At 36.0% G+C, this 21,250-nt stretch overlaps 2 protein-coding genes across 2 annotated transcripts; both read left to right on the forward strand.

Annotated features, from left to right (window-relative positions):
- The first annotated feature begins 15,484 nt into the window (after positions 1-15,484).
- LOC122513008 lies at positions 15,485-19,579 on the forward strand. Its single transcript, XM_043629235.1, has one exon. The coding sequence runs from the start codon at positions 15,485-15,487 to the stop codon at positions 19,577-19,579; it is 4,095 nt and encodes a 1,364-aa protein (XP_043485170.1).
- Positions 19,580-19,866: 287 nt separating this feature from the next.
- LOC122513009 lies at positions 19,867-20,892 on the forward strand. The gene has a single exon (XM_043629236.1). The coding sequence runs from the start codon at positions 19,867-19,869 to the stop codon at positions 20,890-20,892; it is 1,026 nt and encodes a 341-aa protein (XP_043485171.1).
- Positions 20,893-21,250: the final 358 nt, after the last annotated feature.

The following is a 21,250-nucleotide window of genomic DNA, read 5'->3' on the forward strand; positions in this document are numbered from 1 at the left end:
CTGTCATCTGTTATCTGAAATTGACACTTTTGTGCATTAGGAATAAAAAATATCGTATCACAGAATCAAAGGGCAGCTCAATTTGTTTACGATAATTTTTGTGTCTCTACCCACGAAAAAATAGTGGTTGGTTTCTAGTGGGCACCTCACTAGTTTACCCCATTTGAAAAGGCCTCCAACTAGAGAAACTAGTGGGTTTCTAGCCGCTTTTGTCACGCTCGTGTTTATGGGGCCCCAACCAGAAGTTTAAGTTTAGTTCTACCGGTTCTAAAAATTGTCATTTCTCAACTTTACTTACTTAGAATTACATTTTTGATTCATATTAACATTATTAACGAATGTTGTACATGAAAAACCTGAAGCTAGAATTGAAAAATCTCGGACCCATGAGGGATCGAATTTTGGGACCTGGGGGCTCTAGTCGGATACACATATACCTCATAGCCACGCTATGAGGTTGGAAAGACCTCAGCTTAAATTACATTATGAATTTTAGGGAAATATTATTCACTCTTATTTAATAAAATCTTATTATAATAATAATTGTTTTATTGGAATTAGCTAACTAGAATTTGATAGGGACCTCACTAGTTTTTCCAGACTAGATATTCTAGTCAGAATCTAGCGAGGGCCGTACTAGCGACAGCGACAAATGGGTAAATTTCTTCACGTGTCGTTTCTGTTTCGGAGTGCCTACGGCACCTTCGACCTTCACTCATGTTACAAAAATCACCTTCAAAAAGCTGCCTTTATCCCCTTGTTGCTTTGTACACTGAGAAAACTGGAGTATTGGACTAAACATCTGGAGGGACAAATCGTTCATATTTGAGAGTTAGCTATTGGATAACAATCTCATTGTTCAAATACACCATTGACAGATATTCGTGACATTTCTCTTGGAGGGAAAATGAGTTTATAACAGAGGGACAAATTAACCATCTTGAGAAATCCCTTCCTTATCCGGCGCGAAATGAATAAATATGGCAACCTAACCCCTAAATTAAATACATAAAATGTCAGAAAAATAATTTCGCGCGCATCAGATCATACACATTTTCTGCGCAACCTTTAACCCTCAAATTAATGGGAGAGAATATACAAGTAGATTTCCATTATCAATTCATAATTTATTTTAGAAAGACTATTTAACTCTCTTCATAAGCAAAGGAAACATACACTTTTTGAACCTCTTAATTTGACTCTCCAGTTTTCTCAGTGTATTCTATTCCACTTTTGATGTATAAAAAATTTCATCGGCAGTTCAATTATAAGATTTGGATAAAACTTATATTTAGTTTACATCGTTTTAATTATAGACTTAATTTTTTTGAGTAATTTTTAACGCTCCACAGTGAAAAGGAACTCGTCTTAACAAAAAATTTGAGGTTATGTTTTACTATATCTTCAACTTGTTTCATACAGATTTTATATATTTCGTGAAACTAAAAGTAATTCTTGTTATATAATGTTGATGTAATAAAAAATTTGGATGTCACTAGTTCACACTAGAAATTATTTCCACATTAAAATTAATAATTATAAATTTTAATTTCTTGTCAAAATAGGTTCGTTTTACTTTTAACCGTCTCATTTGAGTAATCAGTTGTTAGTTTGACAATTCTTTCTTTAAGGGTTCATACCACTTTGTCAACTTTAAACAATCAAACATTTTTTTATTACGGATTTCGAAGTATACAATACAAACTTTAAACGCGTTTTTCTCAGTACCACTTTTTTGCATGCTGCGTAATGTTTTTCTCTGAAAGTAATGGACCGTTTTTCCAAATAATTACGAAAAATCGTCGTTACATGTGTGGGTATCGCCTGAACTAAAATTATTTAAAAATATTAATTTTTACTATTTTTTTAAACCGAAAAACTGCCAAAAAACCTTAATTTTCGAAAATCTTTTTTTAAATTGCTGACACTTTGTTATTTTTTCATAAAAATTAAAAATTCTAGTTTGGGCGATAAGCACAGTCCTACTGAACGTAAATCAACTGGAAGGTTTTGGTTCACATTTTTCTAACCGGAGAAATTATTTACGCAGCTGGCATCGGTACTTTCAGCAGATCTAAAAATATTGTTGAATTTTAAATAAACCAATAATATTTTTTTATAAAATACGGTATTTTTATAAAGTTAAAAAATCTTTTAGAAAATAGCCTCATTTTCAAGCTTGTAAAGTTGTATGAACCCTTAATACATTCTTTTCATTCAGTTATTTGTTTAGAAGATTAGGTTCCTGAGTAAAATTTCATATTAATTTTATACTACGATATTTTAGCATTGGATATTTATATAACTTTTATTTACAGGCGTGCCAAAAAGAAAGCCGAGGACGTTGCAAGTAATGTAGGAGATAAAAAACAAAATGTCAACATGTTAAAAGAAAATTCCATAGCAGAAAATTCTGTTATAAATAATGAGGCAGTAAGGGCAGTTGACAAGCAAGAGGAAATGAAGTTTATCAACGATGAAATGATTCTTGTAGTGGAGCAGGAGGGTGATATTGACATGAACACCATTATTATAGACAATGATTTTTCTTCAAGTGACATCCTCTCCTTTCCCTTTCATTCTTTGGACGAAGAAAGTGAAAACATTGCACTTCGTGAAAGTGCTAGTGTCGTTTTGAAGATTGAAGATGTAAATGTTTTGAAGAAAATGGTTGTCCGAAATCTTACGGATGAAAATATGCCCTCTTCTAGTCAGGCAGCTGATCAAAGAGATGACAGTATGTCTATTTCTATAAAATCGGGTGTTGAAAATGAGGATGACAAGTGGTCATGGCATTCAACTACCAACAGTGCTGATATTTCAGGAACTATCAGTGATGAAGAAGAGGATTTTGAGATTGATGACATTGAGGAAGATGAGGTTCAACCTGCTACAGACTATGATAGTAAAAAAACACCATTAATGGCAACAGAATTGTGGACTTGGAGTACATAATTAATAGTCTTCTCAATTTAGCACAGAATGAAAATCAACACAAAGAATCATGCACTGAAAAGAAGTGGGAAATTGAAAAGTCAAGCCAGAAAGGTTTTAAAACTTTTGTTACATTAGTTTGTGAATCTTGTAGTGTTAAATTTGTACTAAAGTCCCATCCAAATGATCCTGAAAAAATGGATATAAATACGGCAATGGTGTTTGGAAGTATGACAGCAGGAAGTGGTTACTCCAATATGCAAGAATTACTTGCGCCTGCAGGTATTCCCTGCATATCTTCAACAGCTTACTTGACACATCAAGAAAACATAACTCCTCTGATAATAAAGACATCTAAAGAAATTATGCAACAAAATGGAAAAGAGGAAAGAGAAGCTCTTATTAAAAAAGGTCTTTTTAAAAGTGTTAAGGGACCAAACGGAGAGGAGATTATTATCCCCTTGGGAACAATGCATTTCGATGGTTCCTGGTTACAAAGAAGCTTTGCTAGAGGTCTCTACGGTTCTCTTGGAGGTGCTGTTACCGTCATAGGACGTGAAACAAAGAAACTGTTAGATTTGAGGGTTATGTGCAAAGCGTGTGCAACATGTGACAGAGGAGGACAGGACAAGGATCATGACTGTTACAGAAACTTTGAAAGGGACGAACCTTCTTCAAAAATGGAACAGTTTGGAACTGTTCTTGCATGTAAAGAAAGCAGGAGCCTGCACGGTATTGTTTACAAAAATTTTATTGGTGACGGAGACAGTAGTGCTTTTAATGCTGTTTTGAAAGCTGATCCATACAAGGATGTTGACGTCACGGTTAAAAAACTTGCCTGCACAAACCATGCACTTAAGAATCACACAAAATACTGCAAAAAAGTAAGTCCAAAACTTCCGCGAGTAAAAAAGACATTTGCTACAAAACCTCGCAAGATCATTGTTAAAAAAAGAGGTCGTCGTGTACTTAAATCAAAACCATCTGTCATCATTTTAAAGAGAAGAGTTATAAGAAAACGCATGGCTAAAACTCGTGAACTTTTAAGAGAAAATGTTCAAAGTTTTCGCAAGGAAATAAAAGCAGCTGCAAGAAGAAGAAGAGAAGATAATCAATTGTCATATAACCAGAAAATTGAACTTCTGAAGAAGGACATTATGAATGTACCATATCACGTGTTTGGTAGTCATAAACAATTTTCCCTATTAGGCGGATGGCCTTGCACGGGTAAGGTAAACAATTCTCTGGAAAAATCCAATTCTGTGGAGATAATGGATTCTAATGGTCATCATGTTGATTCTAACGAAAAATCTGATTCTGTCGAGAAAATGATTATTGATACGAAAAATGTTGATTGCAAGCAAACATCTGATTCTGTGGAGATGATGTCTACTGATACTGATGGTCATCATTTTGCTTCTACCGAAAAATCTGATTCTGTCGAGAAAATGATTACTGATACGAAAAATGTTGATTTGCATCAAACATCTGATTCTGTGGAGATGATGGCTACTGATACTTATTCTAATGGTCATCATGTTCCTTCTGACGAAAAATCTGATTCTGTCGAGAAAAGGATTATTGACACGAAAAATGTTGATTGCAAGCAAACACCTGATTCTGTGGAGATGATGGCTACTGATACAGAAAATCTTGGTGTTGTAAAGAAATATAATCCTGAGGAAAGAATAGTTACTGATAGTAACGATGTTGATACTGAGGAGATGAATAATATCTCTCTTCTGGAAGAGTTTGATGTTCTTCCTCAGATGATGCGTTTACATGGACGGTTGTTTCTCATTATTGAAAGTTTATTGTTGGATACTACAACCAACTTGGTCGAATCATTAAATGCACTAATTTGTAAGCATTGTGCTGGTAAAAGACTTTCACTCTCCTTGACAGGTAATTACTGTGCAAGGTGCCACTGTGCAGCTATTGGTTGGAGCACTAAGCGATTGCAATCTACTGTGCTAGAACACGCAGGAAAAACAGTACCTGACTCAGTTCGTTCAATGGAAGAGAGAAGAGAAGAAAAAATAGAAAGAAACAAGCGGTACAACTGCAAAAAAAGAAGAGACAAGAAAACTAACAAATGTAAAGACAGAAATTACGGATCACGTGCTGAGGATCCTGATATGGACGATGAAATGTTTGATATGCAGAAAGACATTTTTTTCGGGACATTAAAAACGTATCAAGAAAATAGAATTGCCATTGCGGAACGTACAGCTGATCAAAGATTAAATGATGAATGGAAAGACCATCACAGAAAATTAGTAACCTCCTCAAATTTTGGTGATATATGTAAACGGCGGAAATCCACGTTATCTGCTTCTTTGGTAACAAAGATGCTATTCCCTTCTACCAAGAATCCTTCATCAGCTGTATTTTATGGCATTGAAAACGATAAAAATGCAATAGATCAGTTAGCAAAAAAGATAGGTATTTCTATTGAATCCACTGGAATCTGGATTGATCCTGAATTAGAGTACATAGCGGCATCACCAGATGGTCTTATTAATGCTGATCTAAAAGATTTGAAAGTTTACGGTTCAAAGGCAAATAGAAAAAAACCGAAATTTTTATACAATGTTACAGAAGGTGGAGTTGTTGAAGTAAAGTGTCCTGAAAGGGGAGAAGATCTTACACCAAAAGATCTCTTAAAGATTTACCCTGACATCAGGAATTTCTTCGACAAGAAACAACCGAACTTATATATGAACAAAAGACATAACTATTATTATCAAATCCAAGGACAACTACATACAACTAGAAGAAGTTGGGGTCTTTTTGCATTGTGGACACCACTTGGAATGAAAGTAAATTTTGTCTGGAGAGATGATGATTTTTGGAAGAAAATGGTAGAGCCGAATTTGGTACGATTTTATTTTGATTGTCTGCTTCCAGAAATAATCGACAGTCGCACTTCCAGAAGCATGCCACTTCGCGAACCTCAATACATCCTTAATAACATAAGTGAAAAGAATAAATCTAAAAATGATGCCAAAATTGAATTAATGAAATGCAAAAGAAAAGTGGATGAAGTGTTGATAGATGGAATTGTGCCATCCAAGCAAAAAAAGGCAAAAAATGTGATCGATGATATTACAATTGTGGACATGGTTTTGACAGAAAATGAGAAAAAGAGTGAAGTTCCGACTGTTGAAAACAAAGAGTTGACCGATGTACATGTGCCATCCATGCAGAAGAAGGCAAAAAATGTAATCGATGATCTTGAAACTATTCATGTCGACATGGTTTTGGCAGAAAGTGAGAAAAAGAGTGAAGTTCCGACTGTTAAAACAAAGAGTTGACCGATGTACATGTGCCATCTATGCAGAAGAAGGCAACAAATGTAATTGATGATCTTGAAATTGTTCATGTGGACATGGTTTCGGCAAATAGTGAAGAAAAAAATGAAGTTCCGACTGTTAGAAAAAAAGAGAAGGGAAAAATTTCGCTAGCTTGGGCTCCAAAAGATTTAAGGCCGTGCTTGGAAATTGTCAACAGTAAAAATGATTGGTTAGACGACGAAGCTTTAGATGCATTTTTAGAAATTGTGCGTGTTCAAAAAAACTTTGAAACATTGAGTGTTTATAACATCATGAGAGATTTATATGTGCCTGAATGTACAAATGATCATGATATTCAAATTGTTGGTGGAAATGTTATTGGTCACTGGCGATTTTACAACTACGAAAATATCTCATCACAAGGTAGAAGGCTAACGATTTTTGAAAGTTATTATGATTTAAAATACAAAGATCTTTCAGACGATGAAAAAATTTTCATCAAAAAGCGGTATCCAAAATTGTCGACGAAGGATATCCGCTTCGTTTTCCTTCAAAAACAACCTGACGGTTCAACTTGTGGTGTGTACGCTGCAGCAGTTTGTGCAACCATAGCACTGGGAAAAGACCCATTCACAGTTAAGTATTCGGTTAAACCGAAAACTATGAGAAAGCATTTTGCGAAAATTTTAAAATCTAAAAAGTTAATGCTTTTCCCTAAAGTTGAAGCTAAACTTACTACAAAGGAAAAAGAACTTTTCAGAGAAATGAAAAAAATTAATTGATTGAAAGGACTGCGTAGGTTAATTTATAATCGCTCCTTTTGATTTTAAATAAAAAAGTCAAAATCATCATGTTTTTTAATTCCATGATATATATTTGCATTCTTGCAAATCCGTCATTATAGTAATATAAAATTATTTATATTTTGTTTATGTGCAATAGTATTTTTATTTATAATGACGCAAAAGGAGCGTTCAATTATTTATTATTACTTTATTTAGATCTCAAATATGATATAAATATAGTACACATTTATTATAATATGTGATTTTATGTACGCTCTTCTTCATTTTGACAAAAGTCAAAATTATTATGCATTTTAACTGCATATTATATTTGCATTTTTTGCAAATACGTCATTATTGTCATATGTATTTATTTTTATTCTGTTTGTATCTGATTTCATTTTGTATCATAATGACGGAAGAAGAGCGTTTCACAATTTAGATATGTAATAAGCAATCTAATTGAAAGATGGTACTCTATGTCATTTATTACATGAGTGTTTCATGTCATTTATGTTCCATTTTGACTAAACAGTCAAATTTATCATGCTTCTAATTGCATGATAAATATTTGCATATTCTTGTAAAAACATTATTATTCTTGAAAACTTTTATTTACATTTTTTTTAATTGTGATTTTACTTAATTTTTATACTTATGCCTATGGAACTAAATGTAACTTGAATTAATTCTATATTAACAAAAGAATAATATTAAGAAGCATCAAAACTTAATATATATTTAAATATGTACGTCTTACGCTAAAATTAATATATATTTTAGTTTCAGCTGGGGTTGATGAATACAAAGAATTCAAGTTTTATGTATGACATACCGTCTGATTGTTGATTCGACTTATTGTATATAATATCAGGTCAGATCATGATTGGATGGTGTGTTGTATTCAAAATTTTCTAGTATATTCATCTTTACATTGGTAAGATATTCTCATCGATGGAATCTTCAAATTATGCTGTACTATTATTGTAACTTTACTTTCAAATCAAAAAATCTACTAAATGGTAATGCAAAATGAAATTAAAATTTGTAATTACAATAAATATTATTTATTAATTTACAATTTAATTGTTACAGAAAGGAAGACACTATAAGGTAGAAAGTGATCATAGCTCTAATAAATGAAGTATTCAACTGCTTGATAAACTGTTTAGTAAAAGAAGGTTTGAATTAAATTTAAAAACTTTTATTAATATGTAATTAATTTTTAATAACATTTTAAAATTTTTAGATGAAAATAGAGGAAGAGAAGGTTAATCAAACATTAACAGTCAACTTTATTGAAGGATGAAGGAAAAGATACCGGTAATTTAAATGGTTATTTCTAGTGGACAACAAGATGCCTTTAAAATATCGTCGCCTTGTGAAAACGATAGGAAATATATTCTAGAGCGCTAGATTGGGGATAACACAGTGCAGGCGAAGGATTCAAGATGTTCTGGGAACGTCCTAAAATGACCAAGACAAAATCGAAATATTTTTAGGTCGTTTAAACATATGTGACCTGGTCTATGAAAAGGGACCTTACGTGTCAAAAAAAATAATTTTTTACTTTTTTGTTGATTCGGATAGAGTTTGAAACGCTCTTTAAGATGGTGAAAACCAAAAAGTCATAAGTTGATTAGAAGTGTTTAAAATTTTTTTTTGAAGTCAAAAGAAACAAGAGTAAAAATATGAAAAAACTGATTTTTTTTTGTTATTATACAAATTAAAATAACGAAGACGATAATTTTTTATTATTTTGAAAAGTTGACAGTTTCTTCGACAACTGTCAACAGTTAAAATTCAAATTTGATATCATATTCGTAATCAACGACCTCAAAAATTTTATTACTGTCTTTTTTATAAAAAAAGATCACTTTTTAAAGATGTTGATAGCTGTCAACTGTCAAATTGTCAATTTAACATCATATTCGTAATCAGTTGTCTCGAAAACCCTTACAAACATGTCTCACTTATTTATACTTATTATTGCTATTTAGAAAACTTAGATTATTTTTTCTGTGATTGGGGAGTTTGTTATTAATTTATATAAACAATTATTTAAAAAAATTTAATTACTTGTATGTTTTTTATTTTGATACTGTGATCCACGGTGAAGAAAATAAGCCTAAATTGATGAAAAATATTAATATTTAAAGAAGTTACAAGGGTTTTTCTAAGTTAAACTTAAACTGATGTTTTCTGGAAAACTTGTTTTCGCAGGTTTGTAGAAAATTTACATTTTTAATCTTCGGCCATGTTTGTAAACGATTTTTGTACAATATTTGTGCCAATTACTAACATTTTCATAACTAATTGTTGTAAAAATTACGCTAAGAATTTCGTTTCCTATAAAAATTCAATAATAAAATCGTTTTTTTAAAAATTCCGCTTGGAATTCAAAATAATTTTTACACGTAAAGTTTGCAATAAATTTCATTTAATCTTTCATAACTTTTATAACGAATTTTGTAGAATGTTCCCTACTGCAAATTATTTTTTTTAATTTCCTACTACTTTTTTTAATAAACTTTTAGCAATATTTTTGCAAATTACCAACGATTTTAGAAACATTTTTTTTACTTCCGCCAGTAGTTTAAAGAGAATTCTGCATTTAATGTTTGCTGTAAATTTCTATTTTTAATTTTCAAACACCTAAATCATTATATCCCTGGAAAAAATTTTGGACTAATCCAAATTAAATCCTGGCATATAAGTCCGCATTAGTCCGATAATTAAACGAAAACATTTACAAAAATCATCCGCGTTAATCTAGCATCAATATGAGCGAAATTATGTATCCTAAGTCAGGTTAAAGTAATTTTGAATGTCTATGAATTAAGTCCGTAATTATTCCACAACAATCCAAAATTGTGTCCGTTAAAAAATCCATACCGCTAGAAAATTCATCAGTACTGTCAGTCGAACCCTTTCATAACACCAACAATTGGGCCACAGGTTTTTATTAATTTGTTTGATTTCATTTTGGGGATTCAAGCAAAATCAGATTTTGGCATTGGTTAAATTAATGTTTGACCTATACGGAATTCGTGCTAACAGTGTTTCTTTAATACAGAAAAATTTAAAAGAAATAAATTTTGATTGTTTATGACCTTAACTTTAACGCACAACATTCAAATTAAATTGATTCCATTAAAATTAGTGATTGTCAAAAAATTTTGTAAAAACAGTAGGGGTAGTCTGAAACCGACACCCATATTTTTATATTATAATTGTTTATTCTCTTCCTTCTTATTGCTAACACTAAGTGAGGGTAGGTTTTGCGTATTTACTTTTATTCTTTAGAAATTTAGAAAATATAATATGTACTTGCAATCACAGTACTTTTACTTAACTATAATTCTCTTTCCCACGTAAAAAATCCGGGAATTAAGACTCAGAAATTCCCGGGAGTCATTCCCGGGAAATTCTCGAGAAATTCCCGGGAGTAAAAAAAACAAATGAATAAAAAAAAAATTTTTTTTGTTCTTTTCACTCCTGGGAAATTCTTGGTACAATTCCTGGGAACATTTTCACCTGGGTTTGGATAAATATTTTAGTCATTGTCAGTTGTAAAATGTTCTTGACAAGGCGATATTAATTAAGAAAAGGTGTGCTTTTCGACATCTTTGAAAGCATTTAAATACTAGGATGAAAAAAAATTAATAACAAAAATCGTATGTATTTTAATAGAAATAGGGTGGAAATTAAAAGAGGCAAAACCGGCAGGAATTGAAGAACAATACCGCATGTAATGTTTGTTGTAAAATATCGTACATAAATACTCACACTATTTGAAACTAGTAAGTGGTTTAAAATTGAACCCTCATCGCATCAACTGAGTGGGCTGTACGTTTTAAAAAAATTAGTTAAAACACAAATATTTTATGAAATCAATTTGGAAAAGTAGTAGAAAATTAAAGAAAAATTCAGCAGAAAGACGTGCGAAATTTTAAAAATATTATTTAAAAAATTCGTTAGTAATTTACATCATAAATGTACAAAATTTGTTTACTCGAGTTTAAATTTTGACTTTCCTTTGAACCTCTTTACCCTCTACTTTTCAGACTTTCGAAGAATCAAAAGAGGTTTAGTTTTCATGCAAGAAGACCCTCTTTCGAATATCTAAATGTGCGAAAAAATACAAATCTGCATGGATTCAGGCTTAAAAGAGGGTCAAATTTTTACCTCTTTTAAGCCTTAAAAATCCTTTACATTGTCTTCTTATTTTGTAGCGCATGTGTTTTAAAGCGCGCACTTTTTTTTGCATTGATGCAATTAATAACTATCTGTACAATGTTAATTGGAATATTTTATTGTATGGCATTGACCTTGAGAGTGCGACTAATATTTTTAACGATTATATTTTTTCGGCATTTGATTTTTTTGTACCTATTAAAACTATAAACAATAGTAATTTCCCTTCTTGGTTTACTAGTGAGCTTATAAATTTGATAAGGGCTAAAAAATTGCTCATTTAAAATATAAACAAACAAACACTTTCGCTGATTATCAGATTTTTTCAACTCTTCGCTCCAAATGTAAATCATTGTCGATAAATTGTTATAATGTTTTTATTCGTAACACCAAAAAACAAATAATTTCTAATCCGAAAAGTTTTTGGAAATTTATTAAGTCGAGGCGCTGTGATCAGGGAGTTCCTAACTGCATGACGCTTGACGATTGTACAACGAGTGACAATAAACAAATATCCGACTTGTTCGCTTCATATTTTGAATCAGTCTATGAGGTGTCTGGTGATGGTGAAGTTTTTGATTCATCTGACATTCATGATACCATTGAGTTAAATTATTTTATTATTGATAAGCAATGTATATATATAAAAAATTAATGTCAATTGATGTGAATGTTGGTGCGGGTCCAGATGGTATTCCACCATACATTATTAAGTCGTGCTGCTCATCTTTGGTTGAACCATTATGTATTTTATTTAATAGATCTATTGACGAAGGTATTTTTCCAAATCACTGGAAATCTGGTATTATTGTTCCAATTTACAAGGACAAATCCAAAAATAATGTAAGAAACTATAGACCAATAACCATTCTTAACGTTATATCCAAAGTATTTGAGAGCATAGTACATGATCAACTTTACCATGCTGTATCAGAAGAGATTATTGATGAGCAGCACGGGTTTGTCATGGGAAAATCAGTTTCCACTAACCTTTGTACCTTTCTTAACAATGTGATCCCTGAAGTTGAGAGTGGTCACCAGGTTGATGCCACCTATATGGACTTTGCTAAAGCTTTTGATAAAATTGACCATACGATTCTTTTAAAAAAGATGAGTTTAATGGAAATAAATCCCAAATTGATTCAATGGTTCAAAAGTTATTTAAGTAATAGAAAACAATGTGTCCGTATAGATGGCAGTTACTCTAGAATTGTTTTGGTGACTTCCGGTGTTCCTCAAGGATCGAACCTGGGTCCACTTTTGTTTCTTCTATTTATAAACGACATTAAGTGTATTTTTAAATTTTGTAAATTCTTACTCTTTGCAGATGATTTAAAGATTTATAAAACTATTAATTCAAACGCAGATCACATTGATCTTCAATCTGACTTAGATTCTCTGCAGGATTGGTGTACTCGAAATAAATTTTTTCTAAATATAAATAAATGTTCAGTAATTTCTTTTTCAAAAAAAACTTGTTATAAACTACACTTATGTCGTTGACAATATTGAATTAGATCGAGTGACACAGGTTCGAGATCTGGGAGTCATCTTAAGTTCGGATTTGACCTTCACCGAGCATGTATCCTTCACTGTGAATAAGGCTCTTCGCTCTTTGGGCTTCATTGTGAGAAATGCTGCTGATTTTAAAAGTTTAACCTCTCTTAAAGTTTTATATTTTTCTTATGTAAAGTCAATTCTTGAATTTGCTTCCGTTGTCTGGTTTCCCTACTATTTCATTCACATTATTAGACTAGAAAGAGTCCAAAATCGTTTTTTACGTTTCGCAGCCAGACAACTTGGCATAAGCTTCGATTCATTTTCACATAATTATGATCACTTACGTTCTACTTTAAAAATTCCAAAAATTGAAGCTAGATTTAAATATAATGACTTGCTATTTTTGTTCAAGATTCTCAATGGTCGCATGAATTGTCCTACAATATTGTCATTCATAAAACTCTGTGCTCCAACTCGCTTCTCCAGACACTCTTCTACATTTTATGTCGATTTTCATAGAGCAAACTATGGATACAATAGTACCATAAATAGAATATGTAGGGAGGGTAACTTTTATAGCGACTGCCTAAACTTTTTTGATTCTAATTTAAATCGGTTTATTGCTACTTTGCGCAAAACAATACTGAGATGTTAAATTTATTAGGTTATAATTATAAAAATGTTTAAAAACGACAAGTTTTTGTCCTCATCTTTATACTTTGTAAAGGGTTTATCGCCCGTTTATACATCTAAATAAATAAATAAATAAATAAATAAAGCGCACACTTTTTCACAATTTGAAAAATTTCAATTTAAACATTTCTGTTAAATAATCAATATGAAATATACATATTGATTATTTATTTGAATTATTCAAATTAAAGTTTTTCAAATTTTAAAGAGAAGTGTGCTCTTTAAAATGCATACACAATTATTGAATAAGATTGTTTTAGTTATTAAAACGACACAATACATGAATCATCAAGCATTTACTAGTAAACCTATAAATGGGCGTATTCCTGGCATTTGGAAAATTTTGAGTGGTCTTAGGACTTTTCTTGGTTAAAAATTCGATGAGTTACGGTATTTCAAAGTTTAGAACGACAAAACCTCATTTCGAGAAAAACGAAATTAAAGTTCAGGGCACCTAAAAGATAAAAAACTAGTAGGTTTCTACCCCTCCATTTTGAAAATACGAAAAATTGACAAAATAGGCTTTTTTCAAAAAAGGGCAGTTTTTCTTATTAATAAACCATTTTTTACAACAATAATAATTAGGTACAATTTTATAATGTCATTTGAGAAAAAAAAAGAAATTAAACTTTTGTAAAAATTTTTAACAGTCTCTATTATTAATAATTTGACGAAATATCAAAATTTTCATTTCGACAATTAAGAAAAAAACTCTAACATCAATATCTCTGGTTCTTCTGGGAAGTTATTCAGATAAGAATTGTTTATAGTCCAGGGCACTTTAAAGATAAAAAATCAAGAGGTTTTTAATTTATTTACCCCTCCATTTTGAAAATTCGAAATACTTTTGCAAAGGACGGACAAAATAGGCCCTTTTCTTTTTTCTAAAAAACACATGGAATAAAATACTTAAAAACGATAAGTTAATAAAAACCTCATGATTCGACTTGTCAAAATATGTAGATTTATAGTTAAAAATAAAAAAATTAAGATTTTTATCCATAATTACTAAATTGCAAATATCTTGAAAACTAGAACCGACAAAATGGTCCCTTTTCATGTTAACGTCTATGTTGCAGACGCATCTACAAACTACTTATAAGAACATCACATTGACAGATTAAATTCTAAACTAAGAAGGAACGTTATAATATAACCCACTTTTCCTGTTGTACTTAACTACTGACGAACATTTCTCTACCTTACTATACTGTAAAGACGATAACGCCACTACCTTTTCTTACCCTTACACTACCTGTAAATAGACAAACCGAAGGACAGAGATGTATCAAGGTACTTGATGAGCAAAAGGAACCCCGGCCTGCGGGGGAGGATCAGTGTCAAGCGAGACAGCTTAATGAATAGACGTGACGAATCTTTGACAAACATCAAAAATCACTACTGACGCGACACAAACGCCTTTGACCCATTCTTAATTAAAGTGAATAAATTATAACAATAGAGTTCAACCACCCTCCACTTTATTCTCATTTTGTAACAATAGTGCTTTAAATAAACAATCTCTATATTAATACCGTAAACTGTTTGTGTCTAACTCTTTTTCAATTACCCGAGAAAAAACCCCCCAACATTGGTCCTTCGAGCCGGATCCCTACGCGGTGGATCCTTCGCGTATGTGCACGCGGTATAGTGTGAAGACATCACATATGTGACCGTGTGTGTGACGTGAACAGACATAGGTTTTCTTGTGTAATCGAAAAGGACGCTCGGAACGCAGAGGCGTGCCCAAGCCGAGCGTAGCGTCATGCGTGTAAGTGTAGTGGTGAAGCACATAGACAGTGAGCCGTAGCGGTAAGTACTACCACAGACGCAGCGCGCCTCAAGACAGTGAAGCGATCGCCAAGCGGTGTGGGTAGGAAAAGGTACATGGACAGGACAAAGTGTAAGTGGTAGTACAGGGATCGGACAGGCCGATGCTACACCAACACTAGTGTAAGTGTGCCTACATACTACAGACAGTGGTACAGTACGCACAAGCCGGCGAAACAAACAGACGATATACTATAGTGCGAAATACGGACAGTTTTCGTAGAGTGTGTACAGTGCAACGCTACAAACATGATTCGACACACCCCCCTGTCGAAACCACGTCAGGAAAAAGGCGATGAGGTACCTCAAGAGACCGCAAGTTTACCTGACGTGAGGCGCAGTGGAAGAATAAACAAAGGGATAGGACCCCCAAGGTACGACGAGCTCCTTCAAAGCCGGTTAACAAATATAACGGAATATCGCGTCACGACCCCGCAAATAATAGAAAATAGACCGCCGTCCGTCATTTCGCGCAATTCTGTTAGCTCAAACGCTAGGGCCAGTAGACAACTGGAAATCGAGCTGCGCCGTCAAGAAGAATTAGCGGAACTAGACCACCAAAAAGCGGAACGCGACCGTCAGATAATCGACCTCCGCGCTCGCCTTGAGGAAGCAAAAATGTTCGAAGACGAACAGCGTAGATGCCCGTCAAAAGCAAGCTACGCGAGTGTACGGTCGATGACGACAATAAATTCACAACATTTAAAAGTCGTGGATTGGCTACAAAAGGGAAACGCGTCGGACGACAAAAATAAAAGGCGCGATTCAGAAAATAGAAAAATAGATCTCGACAGTATGGGAAAATTTAGGGCACCACCCGTAAATAACGCGTATATGGCACGACAAGCCCTAGGAAAAGATCTCCCTGAATTTAAGGGATCGACATCAGACTGGATACTGTTTGAAAAAATGTTTTACCAGACGACGGAAGCGTGCGGTTTCTCCCCAGCCGAAAACATGCTTCGACTACAAAAGTGCTTGAAAGGAGACGCGTTAGAATCGGTTAGAGCACTATTAATGACCACGAACGTCGACCGGGTAATTATTGTACTGAGACGACGTTTCGGACGAGCGGAACATATTATAGAGGACATAGTGCACAAAGTTACAAGCGCGCCTAGTGTGAAAGAAGACCGCCCTATTACGATGATTCGATTCGCGGAGGGCGTAACAAATCTCGTTGCCACGATCGAATCGCTGAATCAACCTTCCTATCTCACTAACCCGCTGTTAGTTAAACAATTAGTTAGCAAGCTACCCGCGTCGGAAAGAATGGCATGGGGTAAGAAAACGGCTAAAAATCAGGACGGAACGTGTTTACGCGAATTTTCGGAATGGATAGAAGAAGAAGCAGACGCCGCGAGTGCTATCTACCAACCGGAAAGAGACAGAAACGAGAAATGCGTTATGACGTGTCGCGACGCGGACCAAGTCAAGAGTGTCGACAATGGGAAGTGCCTGTACTGCGACAGGAAATCGCATCCGACAGATGCCTGCTACAGTTTTTTAAAGTTGGCCGTTGACGACCGATGGAAGTGGGTGAGGAAGAAAAGAGTGTGCTTTAGATGTCTCGGAACAAATCACAACATCCGAGAATGTAAAGCACAAGGGTGTACTCAACCAGGATGTACTCATAGACACCACACTCTCCTGCACAACGATTTTTTAGAATCGCGTCAAAGGACGACAAAATCGGACGGAAAGTCGACTTCGACAACTGAGAACAACGAAAATAACATAGAACGTGTTACTTTCACAAACAAAGACGCGAGACGAGTATACCTGCGTATCCTCCCCGTGACGTTGAGAGGACCCGACCGAGAGATTGACACGTACGCGCTGCTGGATGGTGGCTCAACCGTGTCGTTAATTTCGGAAGAAATGGCGGACAAACTCGGACTAAGAGGACCGCGACGGCCTCTTATCGCCTCGTGGTACGATAACACAACAAACGAGGATCATGCGTCTCGCGAAGTGAACCTCGAGATCCGCGGAATAAACGGAAAGACTTTTAATATCCGTGATGCGCGTACTACAAAAATGAACATGCCGGGACAATCAATGACAGTTAACTCGAAAAAGTGGCCTTATTTAAGGGATATTGACATTCCAGATTTAAATGAAGCCGTACCGACTATAATGATAGGAGAAGATAACCTTCATTTAAAGAAAGTGATTAGACAAGTAGCCGGGAAACAAGGAACACCCTTCGCGACACTGACACCCCTCGGATGGATGGTCCACGGTCCTGATTTCGCCGAAAGACCCGAAAGGGATGTAGCGCTCCTTGTGCGACACAAAAATGAGGAATGCGAATTGAATGAACTTGTCCGAGACTTTTGGACCACAGAATCATTTCGGGTTACACCTTCTTGTCGAAATGTAAGCTCTAACGAAGATAAGAGAGCAAGGGAAGTTTTAAAAAGAACAATGAAACGAGTAGGGGATCGATGGGAAGTAGGTCTGCTCTGGAAAGTCGATCAAGAGGTTTTACCAGAAAGCTACGAGAACGCAAAAAAGCGTCTTATTTCTATCAACAAAAAAATGGCAAGTGATCCGGAGTTCGGTAAAAGGTACAGCGCCAATATACAGGCATATATTACCAAAGGATATGCACGTAAAGTGACCGACGAGGAATCCAAACAACGGAGCGACAGAATATGGTATCTGCCGCATTTTGCAGCCTATAACCCTCAGAAACCCGACAAACTACGAATGGTTCTCGACGCTGCTTCCAAAAGTCACGGACTTAGTTTAAACGACAGACTGCTGAAAGGACCAGATTTGTTAAAACCATTACCAGGTGTTCTGTTCCGATTTAGAGAAAAAAGAATTGCGATATGTGGCGACCTCCGCGAGATGTTCCATCAGGTACGCATTCGCAAAGAAGATCAACCAAGTCAACGCATTCTTTGGCGAGACGACACCACCAAGGAAATACAGACATTGGAAATGACTGTCATGATTTTCGGAGCGATATCATCTCCCTACGTGGCCCACGAAGTAAGAAACCATAACGCGGAGGAATTTCGAGACTTGTACCCTGAAGCATACGATGCAATCGTAAATAATCACTACGTCGACGACTTTCTGGATAGTGCAGATACCATTGATGACGCCACGCGTAAGGTACGGAAAGTTATGTACGTACACAAAAGGGGAGGATTCGAGTTACGCAACATAATGACAAACTCATCGGAAGTTCGAGCCTCTCTTAACGCGGAATTTCTCGCTCCAACAAATGAAAAGCTCACTATCTTTGGTGAAAATTATACGCGCGTACTAGGCGTTAACTGGACGCCAGAAATAGACTGCTTCTTTTTCTCAACAGAATTCCTGAAATCAACAGAAGAAGTGACAAGGGACACAAAGGGCCTCACGAAAAGGACACTCTTGAAAATGTTGATGTCCCTCTTTGATCCGTTAGGACTTTTAGCCCCGTTGACAATTCGAGGAAAAATTATCCTACAGGACATTTGGAGAGAAGGAACCAAGTGGGACGAAGAAGTCACTGAAGACACAGCGAAGTCATGGGCCACCTGGATTGAAGATCTCCAACAAGCGGAACATCTAAGAATTCCTCGACACTATGCAGGACTCATCGACCGATTACAAAACGTCCAATTACATGTGTTCTGCGACGCCAGTATCCAAGCCTTCGCCGCCGTAGCCTACTTGCGCCTACAAGAAGAAGATAAAGTGCAGACAGCCCTAGTTATGGCTAAAACGAGAGTAGCCCCGATTAAGTTGCTGACAGTTCCCCGACTAGAACTTCAGAGCGCCGTCATGGCCACACGTCTGGCAGAATTCATCCAACAAGAACACAACATAGTCTTCGACAAAACAATCTTCTGGCCCGATTCCCAAACTGCGTTGGGATGGATTCAATCCGATGCCAGGAAATATCAACCATTCGTGGCACATCGGATCGCTGAGATTCTCGATAAAAGCTCACCGACTGATTGGCGATGGGTGCCAACAGAGCTTAATGTAGCAGACGACGCAACTCGAAGCAAAAAACAGGAAACACTACACAATACGAGCCGTTGGTTCCAAGGACCGGAATTTCTACGTCAACCAGAGAGCGAATGGCCACAGCCCAAGACCCTGGACAGACAGTCCGCAGAAATAACAGGTGAGATGAAAAAAGAACACTGCTTCATAACTCATGTTGAAGTACCGATAATAGACAGCAGCTGTTTCTCCTCGTGGTTGAGAATAACTCGCGTAGCAGCATGGATGCTGCGATTCATCGACCGGTGCCGAAAGAGGCCGCTTTCAACGAGTTCGTCGGAACTTACCGGACTCGAAATGAGACGAGCTGAACACTATGTGATACGATAATCACAACAGGAAGCTTTCCCTGAAGAAGTGCAAACTCTAAAACAGAAGATGGAAGTTGTTTCAACATCAAGGATTTTTTCCCTCTCTCCAATCTACAAGGACGGACTTATCAGAATGGATGGTCGTGTGCAGAATAAAACGGATCACAGTTTCAACCAACTATTTTAGACGGAAAAAATAACATCGTGAAACTGCTAATCACTCACTATCACTGCAAGGCCGGACACCATGGGCGAGAAAGACTCGTCAACGACCTACGACAACATTTTTGGATTACCAATATCCGAATGGCAGCCCGTCGCTCCTGGAATGACTGCCTAGAATGTAAACATCGCAGGGCAAAGCCAGCTGTACCGAGGATGGCGCCACTCCCTCCACCACGCCTACAAGATAACGTGGCGGCATTCACTAACACAGGGGTGGACTATTTTGGACCTTTTCAAGTGACTATCAGAAGAAGAACGGAGAAGCGGTACGGTGTGCTGTTCACTTGCCTGACCGTACGAGCAGTTCACCTCGAGATAGCATCTTCTTTGGATACCAGCTCCATGATAATGGCATTAAGAAGAATGATGTCTAGACGAGGTAAACCAACAAGAATCTTCTCAGACAATGGTACCAATTTCCGAGGTGCCAGTGAAGAGCTTAGAAAGGCAGTTGCAAGTTTAGACAAAGACGAAATTCTTAGACAAACCGCCAACGAGAAAATAGAATGGAAGTTCATCCCACCGGGTAGTCCACACATGGGCGGATGCTGGGAGAGACTGGTAGGGTCAGTCAAACGTGCGCTGAACAACACGCTGAAGGAACGGTCACCAAGAGAGGAAGTGCTGCAGACCTTATTTGCCAAAGCCGAGTACTCTTTAAACAGTCGGCCATTGACTCACGTCTCTGATGATCCAAATGACGAAAGAAGCCTCACCCCGAACGATTTTCTCGGACTCAACCCGGGAGCTATACGCGAAACGTATGGTGCGCCAGGTGTAGCAACTCTGTTTTCAGATGCAGACAAGCTCCGGAAGCAGTGCAGATACTCGCAGTGGCTTGCCAATCACTTCTGGAAACGATGGATTAAAGAATACCTGCCATCTATCAACCGACGTGCCAAGTGGCACCGTGAACGACCAGAGCTGAAAGTAGGCGACCTAGTGGTTGTCTGGGACGAAAACGCCCCCCGCAACCAATGGAGACGAGGACGAGTAGTAGCTGTTCATCCTGGAAGAGACGGTCGAGTACGTGTGGCGGATGTACGAACTGCAACGGGTACTCTGCAGAGATCAACAGCCAGATTATGCGTCCTGGAAACTTCCTAATGTATATCTCTACTCGATATACAGGAGGGGGAATGTTGCGGACGCATCTACAAACTACTTATAAGAACATCACATTGACAGATTAAATTCTAAACTAAGAAGGAACGTTACAATATAACCCACTTTTCCTGTTGTACTTAACTACTGACGAACATTTCTCTACCTTACTATACTGTAAAGACGATAACGCCACTACCTTTTCTTACCCTTACACTACCTGTAAATAGACAAACCGAAGGACAGAGATGTATCAAGGTACTTGATGAGCAAAAGGAACCCCGGCCTGCGGGGGAGGATCAGTGTCAAGCGAGACAGCTTTATGAATAGACGTGACGAATCTTTGACAAACATCAAAAAT

The sequence above is a fragment of the Leptopilina heterotoma genome, unplaced genomic scaffold (genome assembly GCF_015476425.1).
Source record: "Leptopilina heterotoma isolate Lh14 unplaced genomic scaffold, ASM1547642v1 Lhet_130, whole genome shotgun sequence".
Taxonomy (NCBI): domain Eukaryota; kingdom Metazoa; phylum Arthropoda; class Insecta; order Hymenoptera; family Figitidae; genus Leptopilina; species Leptopilina heterotoma.

Coding starts and splice junctions, on each gene's coding strand:
- LOC122513009 (XM_043629236.1), top strand. CDS start 19,867: ATGGCAGCCCGTCGCTCCTGGAATGACTGCCTAGAATGTAAACATCGC.
- LOC122513008 (XM_043629235.1), top strand. CDS start 15,485: ATGATTCGACACACCCCCCTGTCGAAACCACGTCAGGAAAAAGGCGAT.